Source organism: Miniopterus natalensis, chromosome 8 (genome assembly GCF_054644295.1).
Source record: "Miniopterus natalensis isolate mMinNat1 chromosome 8, mMinNat1.hap1, whole genome shotgun sequence".
NCBI lineage: Eukaryota > Metazoa > Chordata > Mammalia > Chiroptera > Miniopteridae > Miniopterus > Miniopterus natalensis.
In genome coordinates, this window is record NC_142088.1 from 11,673,723 (window position 1) to 11,684,888 (window position 11,166).

Here is an 11,166-nt window from a genome sequence, read left to right on the forward strand (position 1 = left end):
GGCCCCTGGCCTCCTGCTAGGAGACCCTAGAACTGAGGGCTCCACACAAGGCTGAGGTCAGTCTGAGCCCCTGGTTGAGTGTCCTGTGATTCCAGCTGTCCTCTATTCCCCCTCCCAAAATTGATGGTGATGCTGAGCCAGCCCCAGATAGAGGGGCTAGTAGAAGTAAGGCTCCTTGGACAACAATATGGAACCCCAGTTCCCCCCTTAGGATGAGGAAACCTCGTAGGGAGGGACTGTACCCCACACACCCAGGCCTAGGCAGCCCCCAGGGAGATGAGAATGAGGGTCAAGAGTCACTGGTCCCTTCCAGCTCCAATCTGGATATGCTGGAGGTGCTTGCTGACTTGTCCCCTCCTCCCCCCCCACTCCACTGCTACCCCTCACCCATCACCCTCAGGCCCCACAGACTCTGCTGAGTCCTTGATGCAGAGAAAGGAAGGGAATGGGGATGAGATGGCTCTGACAGGTCCCAGGCAGGTCTGGGGAGAGGGGGACACTGCAAGTGGGATCTTTGGGCAGCAGCCATAGATGGGAAGGGAGGATGCATGGGTCCTAGGCTGTGGTGTGTGCAGTCCCCATTCTGGCCTCCCTGACCAGGCTTCTGTCCCATGTTTGAGACAGAGGACTAGCACTCTGCTCCTTGCCTGGTGCTGAATGATGTGCTTGTCAGGGACTAGGCCTGGAGCTGGCACATCCTCCCTGTGTCTTAGAGGGTTTCCTCTCTCCTCCCTCAATCATAGAAGAGGGTTAGAATTCTCCCCCTCCCTCTCCTTGGATTCCAGATCCTGGGGCTGCACAACAAAGGTCTCCCCTGGAATGACCCCCAAGACATACATACAGAGCAGTCCTTTGGGGGGTTGTTGAGAAAATGAGGCCACCAGTGGTCAGGGTTCTGCCCTTGTGACAACGCCACTGCCTCTTCCCCAGAGCCTAATTTCCCTGGACCTCCACCCCCCACCCATCCCCAAGAGGTGCATTTCCTGGCCCTAGTCAGGGATCTGTCCTCTCATCCAGGTCCCTCCTCCCCTACTTGGCCAGGGGTGGAGTCTCCAGGCGCCAGGCGGGCCTGCAGGTGCGGGGCTGGGTGAGGGGGGTGCTCAGCAGCTGGTGTTCGAGGGCCCCCTCCCCCCTCGCCTGTCCAGCTCCCAGCCTGCTTCCTGTCATCCTTGTCAGCACCTTGGGCGGGGGAGGGAGCAGGAAAAGGGACTGAGCCTGGACACCGGCAGTGATGGGACTGGGAAACTGCAGGCTGGAAATGGAATTGGGGAGGATGAGAGGAGGGCCAAGAACACAACCAGGAGGACAGGACAGAGGGGTGTGAGAACCACAGGGGAAATTTCAAGACCAGAGGGGCTGCAGACACCTCCCCCCCTCACCCCCCCCCCCCCCATGAAAGCAAGAGCTAGAGAGAGACCCGGGAGGCAGAGACCACCTGAGAGAAAACTAAAAAGGGACAGAAACAATGTGAGATAACCAGAGACGTACATATCAGAGATGGAGGGATTTAAAGATGGAGGCTCAGGGTTCAGGTAACCAGACTTGGAAGGCACAGTGTATGTAGAAGGGAAAGGTGATGTGGAAACAGCCTCCACGCCACCCCACATTGGTAGCAGGAAATCGCCTCCACCGGAAGAGACAGAGGTGGCTTCTGTGTGGGCTGCAAATGGGACAACCAGGGCTGGCGGTGGGAGTGACACCCCATCTTGGGAGATCAATCTCTCCCCATTAAGAAGCAGAAGGCAAAGAGGGGCAAGGCTCAGGCCATGAGTGGACCCTGGGGCATGATCTGACTCTCCCCTTTTCTCTCTTGGCCACAGCTGGACAGACAGACAACTGTGGCAGCTGCCCTGCCTCCACTGTCCACTTGCTGATTCTGGCCCAGCCTTGGAGCTTCTGGCTGTGGAGGCTGCCCAGGGTCTATAAGAGAGTGGGGGGGACTTGGGCATGGAGGCATGGGGCGGGGGTTCATACCCAGGTGCTAATCCCCATCCAGCCAAGGCAGAGCCAGAGGCTCACTGACCTTCTTGGAGATTAGTCCCCATGGCGACAGCAGGCAACTCACCCCCTCACTCTGGCTAGGCCTGGGGGGTGGGGAGGTTGGAGGGGGGGAACCTTCCTGAGGCATCACAGGATCACAGAAGTCAGGGCTGGGAGGCCACTCCAGGATCAGCAGTTAGCTTAGTTTATAGGTATAAAACTGAGGCCCCAAGAGGGGGAGTGGCTTGCTCAGTACCACATGCAGAGCCAGAAAAAGTGCGGGGACCAGAAGTCACATCTCCAGTTTCACTCCCAAGCATTTTTTCCAGGAGAGCAGAGGCCTGAACAAGAACAAAGGATTGGGCTACTCCCCTCTGACCCTCCCAATCCTCCCAAACAGGTCCTGAGCAGAGTGGCTGGAAAGGGGTGAGGTGGGAATGCTCCTCATGCTGAGTGCTAGGCTGGCGTCCACAAGTGAGTGTGGGGAGGGAATGCAGATCCCAGAGTTGTACCTGCTGTCCTGACTCCTCCCCCCACCCACCCCAGTTGGGGGGGGGGGCAGAACCATGCAGCAAAGCCAGCTATAACCACAACCACACCAATAACAGCTAATATTTATTGGGTGGGTACAGCAGGCTGTGTTTTACATGCATTTAAATCTTCACAACAGTTTTTAAGACTATGATTCCCATTTTACAGAGGGAAAAGCTGAGAACTAGACTTCAAGTTCATCCAACTTACAAGCATTGGAGCTTGGATTTGAACCCAGGCCGCAGTGTGACTCCAGAGCCCAGTCTTCAGTGTCTGTATGATGGTGGGTGGATGGCTGAAACCATCTTTCCTAGGTGACCATGCAGTGGGATGTGTGCATGTGAGAGCGACTCCAACACCCAGCATAGCACCTGGCACGTAGTACATCTTATTAAATATTTCAGAAACAAGTGAACAGTGTCTGCCTGTCAATGAGTGTGACTTTGAGGTATCTATTAAATTCTAGGACCCTGTTCACATGTGATGCACGTGGGGCCCATCCATGTGCCTGTACTGTGTGAATGTGTATATGCGTGTGCTCTCTCCCTGTTGCTCTGTGCCAACCCAGTGGCTTTGTGTCTGGGCGAGTGGGTGGTGGTGAAAGCTGGTTCCCATCTCTCTGGATGGTGGCCAGCTCCCTATCCCTACTGAGGGGCTCTGTTTATAAGGGGATAAGACAATGGGTCTGCATAGGTGGGGCTCCCGGCCCCTCCCCACCCCTGCCAGACCCACCTCTTTGGGGCCCAGCTGTTGGACCCTGCCTGAACTGAGCTGGTCTCTCACTTGTTATCTCTGTCTCCCAGGAGACCAGACCTCACAGCCCCAGGGAAAGTGCTCATCTGCCTGTTCCTGGCTCCAGACCTGAGGTGGGGGCAGGGAGTGACAGAGCAGAGCTGCAAAGAAGGGCCTGGCAATGGTACCAGGGTGCAAGAGGGCACCATTCACAGAATTTGCATCTTCAGTCACCAAAGCCCTGGCTGATTTCCCAGTGAAATGAGGGGTGGAAGCAGGCTGACTTGATAGGACATGGGCACCTCTCAGCTGCCCAATAGTACTGAGAAGTTGGGCCTTTTATAAGATGGGGCTCTGTAAGAGGGAGATATCACTTCTCTGGGGATTCCCAGGCCTTTAACTGGCACGGGGACCTGGGTGAGAGCCCAGGATTGGGTTTGAGGGTTTCCTTGTTGCATCTACATGTCCCCATATGGGATGGGGGTATAAGTGGGATCTACAGGAGACAGAACTGGGTCTGAGGGTTTCTCTGTGGGATCTTAGGGTACCTTATGAGATGGATGTTTGGGTAGAATCATAAGATGGGGAGTGATCCTGAGGATTTCTCTGTGGAACCAAAGGTCCCTATATGAGATGAAGAACTGGATGGGATGGGAGTGGGGTTCTCCGAAGGTGGTGAGATCCCTTTGAGATCTTGATGTCTCTTGGAGGTACAGATCTGGGGACACTTTTTTGTTTGCTTGTTTTGTCTACCTCACTCTCCCTCTCCACACCTAAAGGCCAAGGCTGTGGATGTGGAGGAGGTAGTGGTGAGGGTGCTGAGCTGGCAAACAAAGCCACCTGTGCATCCATCCTTCAGGAAGCTCTAAGTGAAACTGATCTGGGAAAACAAACAGGACCAGCTGCTGGGGGGTGGGAGGGGGCTAGGAGGGGGTTGGGTGAAGGCAGGCTGGGGCCTGGAGCTGGAGCTGGACCAGCCTGGTGGACAAATGAAGCTGGGAAGGGGTCCATAGTACAGGAAAGGGACAGAAGCCCAGAGTCCCATTCTGGCACACCAGGCAGGGCCCCTGACAGCCCCTTCCTTGCTCCTTCACCTCAGCGGTTCATTCTTTTCTTTCTTGGGTGACTTTGAGGACCAGAGCCAGGGAGGGGTCTCGGGGGATGGGGAGACCCTGAGAAGTCTAGAGGGCTACTGGGCACCTGGCTATTGGCAGTGCTTGGTGGGTGTGCAGACAGAAGGAAAAGCCAGGGACTGTAGGGTGGGGCTGGTGGTACCTATACACCATTTTCCTGATGAGGAATCTCAGGTACGGGGAGGGGAGAGGCTGGCTAATGTCACACAGTTTTATAGTGCAAGCCAAGATCAGAACTTAGGACTAGAAGAGGAGCAGTGGCCCTGCTCACACACAGTCTCCACCCCAAATCCCAGCCGGCCTCCTGATTCTAACTTGGATCTCAGCTCTACTACTCCCCCCCCCCCCCCGCCTCGCCCCGCCCTGCCCCCCACTCCCTACCCCCCACTCCCTACCCCCCACCCCCTACCCTCCACTCCTGCGGAATAGTTTTCTGACCAACACCTGGACTGGAAACAGCCCTCCCAGGTGGAGCCCCAACCTCAAGGGCATGCTCAGACCCTGGGCCCCAGCTCCTATAAACACAGCATCCAATCTGACAGACACCCCTCAGCCGCGGAGCTAACACCCGGTGTCCGCGTCACGGACGAGCGAAGACGCACAGACTGACGCACTCGCCACCCGCACCCGCCGCCGCTCGCAGCCTCAGCCTCCTGCCAGCTGCCTCTTCCGCTAGCCCTGCGGCCTCAGCTTTCCACTCAGAGCGGCCCGCCCGCGCCTCCTGGTGGCCGAATCCAGAATTGTCCGACAGAGACGGGAGGAAAGCAGGGGGGAGGGAAGGAGAAATTGGGTTCCTCACCTCCCACCGCTGCCATATTCCCGACTTGGGACGCCAAGAGGCCAAGGCGCAGGACACAGAGTCAAGGATTGGCTCTTGTCTCCCTTTGCTGTTTGTATTTCCCCCTTATAGTTTTGGGGAAATTATGGTCTATTTGCATCTCTCCAAACCTCCTCTAGGGTAGGGAGTCAGGGGACTGGGCATGGTCTGACCCATCCCCAATCAAACATGGCTGTGGTTGTCCCAGCTCCGACTTAAATCCTCCTAACTTGGACTTTACTCTCCATGTTCTAGAACATTCACCTTCACACACACTGTGATCCTCAAGAGCAGTTCCTCACCAGTGAAAAGAGAGACCCAAGGCTGCCCCCAGCACCTGTTCCTGGCACCCCAGAACTTCAGGGTGAAGTTGGTAGGATGGGCAAACCATTACTCCTGCGCTCTCATTGTAGAATTCCCTCTACACCCATCCCCATGGACATTTGACCCAACTGAGCACCTTGTCCACTCACTCATTCAAGTTTTGTTTTTAAGTTACTCTAGTCTTCAAAATTAAGTCCCAATAAAGCCAAATTCTTTTTTTTAACCCTCACCCCATGATATTTTTTCCATTACTTTTCAGAAAGAGTCAGAGAGAGGGAGGAGGGAGAGAGAGGGGGAGAGAGAGATTGGTTGCCTCCCCCATGTACCCCAAGGGGGGGGATTGAACCGGCAACACAGATATGTGCCCTAGCCAGGATTCAGAATCAAATCTGGACTCTTCAGTCCTCAGGCCAACACTCTAACCACTGAGCCAAACGGGCCAGGGCTCATTCAAGTTTTACTGAGTGCCTGTGTCCAGCACAATGCTAAGGCTTGAAAACAAAGCTGACACAGTCCATTTAAATGGAGCTTACATGTGGTCTAAAAGGAGACACACACTCAGAAACACCCGGAAACAAAAGATGGAAAAGAGAAATTTACAGAGTGATAAATGCTGTAAAGAAAACAGGGCGATGTGATGGAGAGTAAATGTCAGGAACAGGGTCACCCGGGGGGGTGACAAAGGAGCCAGTCATACCAAGATCCTGTGACCAAGACACTGGAGGTAATGGGAACAGCAAATGCCCGGCCTTGGAGGTGGGAGTGAACTCAGCTGTGTGGTTAGAAATTCTGCTGCAAGTTGTGAGGAAATGTCTTCCCTCAGCCTCCCTTGGGGCTCCAGGCCCTTCATCTCCTTTCCCCTTCCCCAACCCCCCCTGCGCGGCAGGAGGGTTGGGGGCAAGGGCCTAGGACCTACAGTCAAAACAGAAGGCAGGGTTCACACCTCGGCTGGGCCAGTCTTCAGCTGGGACCCCTCCTCACCCCTTTCCGCAGGACCTAAGGCCCGCGTCTGTGACGAGCAGGGCAGTAACAGCACCCACCTCCCGGGTTCGGTGCAAGAATCAGCTGAGATCACGCACGTAAAAGCTCGGAGCAGGGCGCCTGGCCTGACTAGGCGCTGAGTAATCAGCTGCTAGCTCTCAGGTAGACGTGGGGCCCCGAGCCCCAGTCCCCTGAGCGCTTCCTGGCGGCTGGTGGCTGGCAGTGTCGCCGTTCTGGCCGCGCTAAGGCGGAACAGCTCCCCCAGCTACTCCAGCGAGCCACTCCCTTAGTTACTATTATTCCTGGGCGCTTTGTAAATCCGCGCCCTCCCCGGGCGCTTCCTTGGACGGTTCAAGTTGCCTGCGCTCAGCGCGCCTTGCGCCCCTCTCGCCCCCTCCGCTCCAGAAAACTCCGGGAATGCAGCGCCGGCCTGGGAACTCAAGTCCTGGGAGGAAAGGGGCTGCGATGGACCGATCCTCCGGGGAAGAGAGGACTGAGGAGTGTGAGCCTGTCTACCTCCGCCCTAGCATCGCCCGAAAGAGGCCTTGACCTGGGGCGGAAGAACTTCCGGCGCCCGGGGTCCAGACGGCGCGATTTCGGCGGGGGCCGCAGGGTAGCCTGGTACCTCTGGGCCAGGGAGGGCGCCTTCTGCTCTGAGGGCAGGTTCACCCTGCCTGGCTCTGGCCCCCCAAAAAGAAATAGCGGAGTCAGCATTGGCTGCAGCAGGCGCGGGACGTGTGCCTCAGCACTTTCTATTGTAATCCCCGAGGGCGGGGGCCAGGTCGGCGGCTGTGGGAAAGGCTTGGGTCTCGGGGGACACCGGAGCTGACCGCAGCCTGCCCGCCGACTCAGCTCTCCCCACCCCAGCGGGAGAGGGTGCGGGGAGGGAGGCGAGGCCGGGTGTAAAGCCCGCACGCCTGGTCTGCGCGCATCCTCTCCATTTTCCGTCAGTACCTCGCTCAACCACCCGGCGAATATTCGGTGCTGGAGCAGAGTGTTTCCAGGGCGGGGGAGGGCGAGGTGAGGGGAAGCCCCTAGCAACCAGGGGCCAGCCCCCGGTCCTTCACCCTCAACCCGAGTCGGGCGGGCCTGGGCATGGCCCGGGAGCGGTTCCCGAGACGCTGAGCATTTGGTGCGGTCGTTTTTGCCGCAGCGGCATGAGCAGCGCCCCCGCGCGGGGCCCGGCGCCCGCCTGCCTCACGCTCTGGGACCAGGAGGACTTCCAGGGCCGCCGCAGCCGGCTGCTGAGCGACTGCGCCACCGTCTGCGCGCGGAGGCCTGCAGGGTGCGCTCCGTCGAGGTGGAAAGCGGCGTGTGAGTGACCGCCCCCGCGGCTGGTCTGGGCTGCGGAACTCTGAGCTCCCCCACCCCAAGCTCGAAGCCTGGGACCTCGTCTCTCAGCCCTCGGTTCCCCAGTCTGTAAGCCCTGCCTGATAGAGACCCACCAACACAGGAAACTCCTCGGCCTCCCCAAATCCATGCCCCCCCCTTCCCCGCGCAAGACAAAACATAAAGAACCGGTGCTAAAAGGGTAAGGGTGAAAAGCGACCTTTTGCTCCAGGAGGCGGGGAGCTGTGGGGCCCTGAAGGGGTTCCCAGTGTAATGTCCTCTCCGAAGTTTTTCTCTGTACAAAGTTAGATGGCTCTGAACTTCCTTTAAGAAATCTCTTCTCCTGGCCCCACCCTGGTCTCCTGGAGCCCGGGTCCCTAAGGAAAGCTGATTGTTGTCATCACAGGTTGCTACCGAAGGTTGGGGTGGGGTCGCGTTCCTACACCTACTTTTGCAGGCATCTAAATTATTGATGTAGAAGGACTTGGTCGTGTGATCTTTGGAAGCTGGAAAATTCCACTCTAGAGGCACTGAGCTGGAAGCCTGGACCCCTCCAACCCTGGATAGCAGCCTGTTTAGGGTCTTTAGCCTCTAGAGGGGCTGGTTTGCCATGCAGTGTGTGTGTCAGGGAAAGGGCCTGGGGTTAGATGAAAAGATCTGTTTCTTAGTCTTTTCAATCACAGCAAGCAAGGGGGAGGGGGAGGAAATAGTGCCACTGAGGCAGATGCTTCCCAGCTTGCCTTATCTTTCCTCAGTTAGGTGGCCTATGAGTACCCCAACTTCCAGGGGCAGCAATTTATTCTGGAGAAGGGTGACTATCCTCGTTGGAGCGCCTGGAGCGGCGGCCACCATAGCGACCAGCTGCTCTCCTTCCGCCAGTGCTCTGCTGGGTGAGCACAGCCCTCCCCCTGTTCTTCTGCCTCCTAGCTCTTGGCTCCAGGCCCTGATCCCACCGTGGCGCCTCCAGAGGCCACCCACTCACTGTGTGGGGGTGTGTAAACACAACTCCTAGACGGGTGGTAGCGGCAGTGCCGCCCACAGCCCGAGGGCTCTCGGGAAGCGTGGGCCGCGGGCCTCAGGCAGGAGCTGGGGGTCAGCACCACGGACAGCACCGAGTCCGCGCCCGCACTGAGCGCGGGCTTCTCACGCACAGTTGCAGGCAAGAGTGAGCCAGTGCCTCTGTCATTACACAGCCCTGTGAAGCCTGGGTGGCTGCCGTTAGCCTCATACACTGGTGTGGAAATGGGGCTCAGAGGGACACGGTGACTTGCCCCAGGTCACGAGGGTTAACATGAAGATGAGACTAGAACTCAACCCAGAGATCAAGGCTTAAAGGGAGAAAGGGTTGGTAATAAATCAAATACACTAAAGGGGAAGATCTCGCTCTCCCTTTGTACTGATTTAGGTACCCTACTGGTGAGGTCTGGGGCGGGGGGGGGGGGGCAGAGAGCAGGTTGTGACTCAGCCAAGCTTCTCCATTCCAGGAGGCCAAGGAGCCCTTCAGGGGGAAGGACCTGGGACTGTGGAAGCCCAGACCCAACCAGCACTGATGCCCTGGTCTATCTGTTCTGACTCTGCCATCCAACACCCCTTAGCTGGGCCTCACCTTGTGAGAGGCTACCCAGGGTTCTGGGCAGGGGATTGGGTAGTCAGTGAGGCCCTTAAGGAAACTGTTTTGGTTAATAGACCAAATTTCTTTCAAGACTTCTGATTTTCCTCATGAAAAACAGGTAATCACAAGATGCTTTCTAGCCCTGATCTGGAAGGGTCTCTGGGACCCCCCACTCCAGTCTCACCACCTCAGCCCAAAGCCATAGAAGTGACCAGACTGGGGACCTCTGAGCATCCCAGCTTCCCAGATTGCTAGGAAGCGAATGGAGTAAATGCCAGGAGTGTTTGTGGAGCCTAAGTGTCTGTATGCCTGTGTTGGCGGTGGAGTGGGGGAATGGGCTGAGAATGTACCCATTAGCACCCCTTTGGAGGGCTGACCCCTACCTTTCTGTCCCTCAGAACCACAGTGACAGCCGTGTGACACTATTTGAGGGGGACAACTTCCAGGGCTGCAAGTCTGAACTCGGCGATGCCTACCCGTCCCTGCCCTCCATGGGTTGGGCCAGCAAGGATGTGGGTTCCCTCAAAGTCAGCTCTGGAGCGTGAGTCCTGGGGCTGGAACAGGGGAGATGAGAAGAACAGGGAGGCAATGGGCCCAGGGAGGGAGGTGAGGAGAGGCGATGGGTGTGCGAAAAGACATAGTAAGAGAGATGTTGGCGACTGGAGGACAAAGGGCAGTGACGTAGGGAGAGACTTGGGGGCAAGGGGAAGAAAGTGAGATGTTGGAGATTGCCTGGGAGGGAGTGGGCAGGTCATGGGAGAACAGGAGTCAGGGGAACACTATAGGGATAGCAGAAGGGATTGAAAACTTGGGTGAGGAGGCAATGGAGGGTGGGAATAAAAGAGGGTGAGGAAGGTGATAGGAGGGTGTGGAGTAGTGAGCAGGGCAGGGAGAGATCCATGTAGGAAGATGGAAGCAATGGTGCTGGAACTGGGGGTTGGGGACTGTGAAAGGAGGACTACTAATGGAGGACACTGATGGCGGGGCAGAGCCTACTTGCCACCCTTTTACCCTCACTGCTCTAGGTGGGTGGCCTGCTAGTACCCAGGCTACCGGGGTTACCAGTATGTACTGGAGCGGGACCAGCATGGAGGGGAGTTCCATGCCTACAGCGAATTCCAGATGCAGGCCCACACGGGGCGGCTGCAGTCCATTCCAAGAGTCCAGCAATAAGCCCTATTGCCCCCACACCTCCCCTGAGGACCCTCAATAAAGTCACCTGAACCTGCCTGTCCCTCATGCCTCTTTTGGTGTCTTGCTTTGTGATTTCCATCCCCATCTTTTTGAAGGTCCTTCCCTGCTGACTTGACCCTCCCTTCAGGCTCCAGGACCCTTGATTATGGAGCATAAACTGGCTTAAGATGTATATGGCTGGACTCATGGGGCTGAGAGGAAACTGCTGGTAAGAACCTTAGGCATCCTGTTAAATACAACCAGTCCCACATCACTCCTTGGTAAAGGCCCCTCCGCTTGGGACAAGGGTACTTCAGCCAAATAGCACCTTTGCCATCCTCTGGTTGGGGTGCATATGGCCCCACAGCAGGGCTTAACGCTGAATTTCAAACTGCACCCCCCCACCCCCACCCTCCACCCCCAGGCCAGGCCCCATCATGCAGGGCAGGACCTCCTTAACTCTCAGGAGCTTTGTTGGGTTCCTCTCTAACCCCTAGGGCATTTCCAGTCTTTATTGTCACCTAGCTCCTTCTTCAGCTAGAGAAGCCTGCACC

At 57.0% G+C, this 11,166-nt stretch overlaps 1 protein-coding gene across 1 annotated transcript; it reads left to right on the forward strand.

Moving 5' to 3' along the window:
- Window positions 1-7,655: 7,655 nt before the first annotated feature.
- Window positions 7,656-10,612, forward strand: CRYBA2 (crystallin beta A2). Its single transcript, XM_016196878.2, is given in 5 exon segments — window positions 7,656-7,770; window positions 7,773-7,812; window positions 8,583-8,712; window positions 9,838-9,980; window positions 10,465-10,612. Coding segments are annotated over 5 exon segments (576 nt in total).
- The last annotated feature ends 554 nt before the right edge of the window (window positions 10,613-11,166 follow it).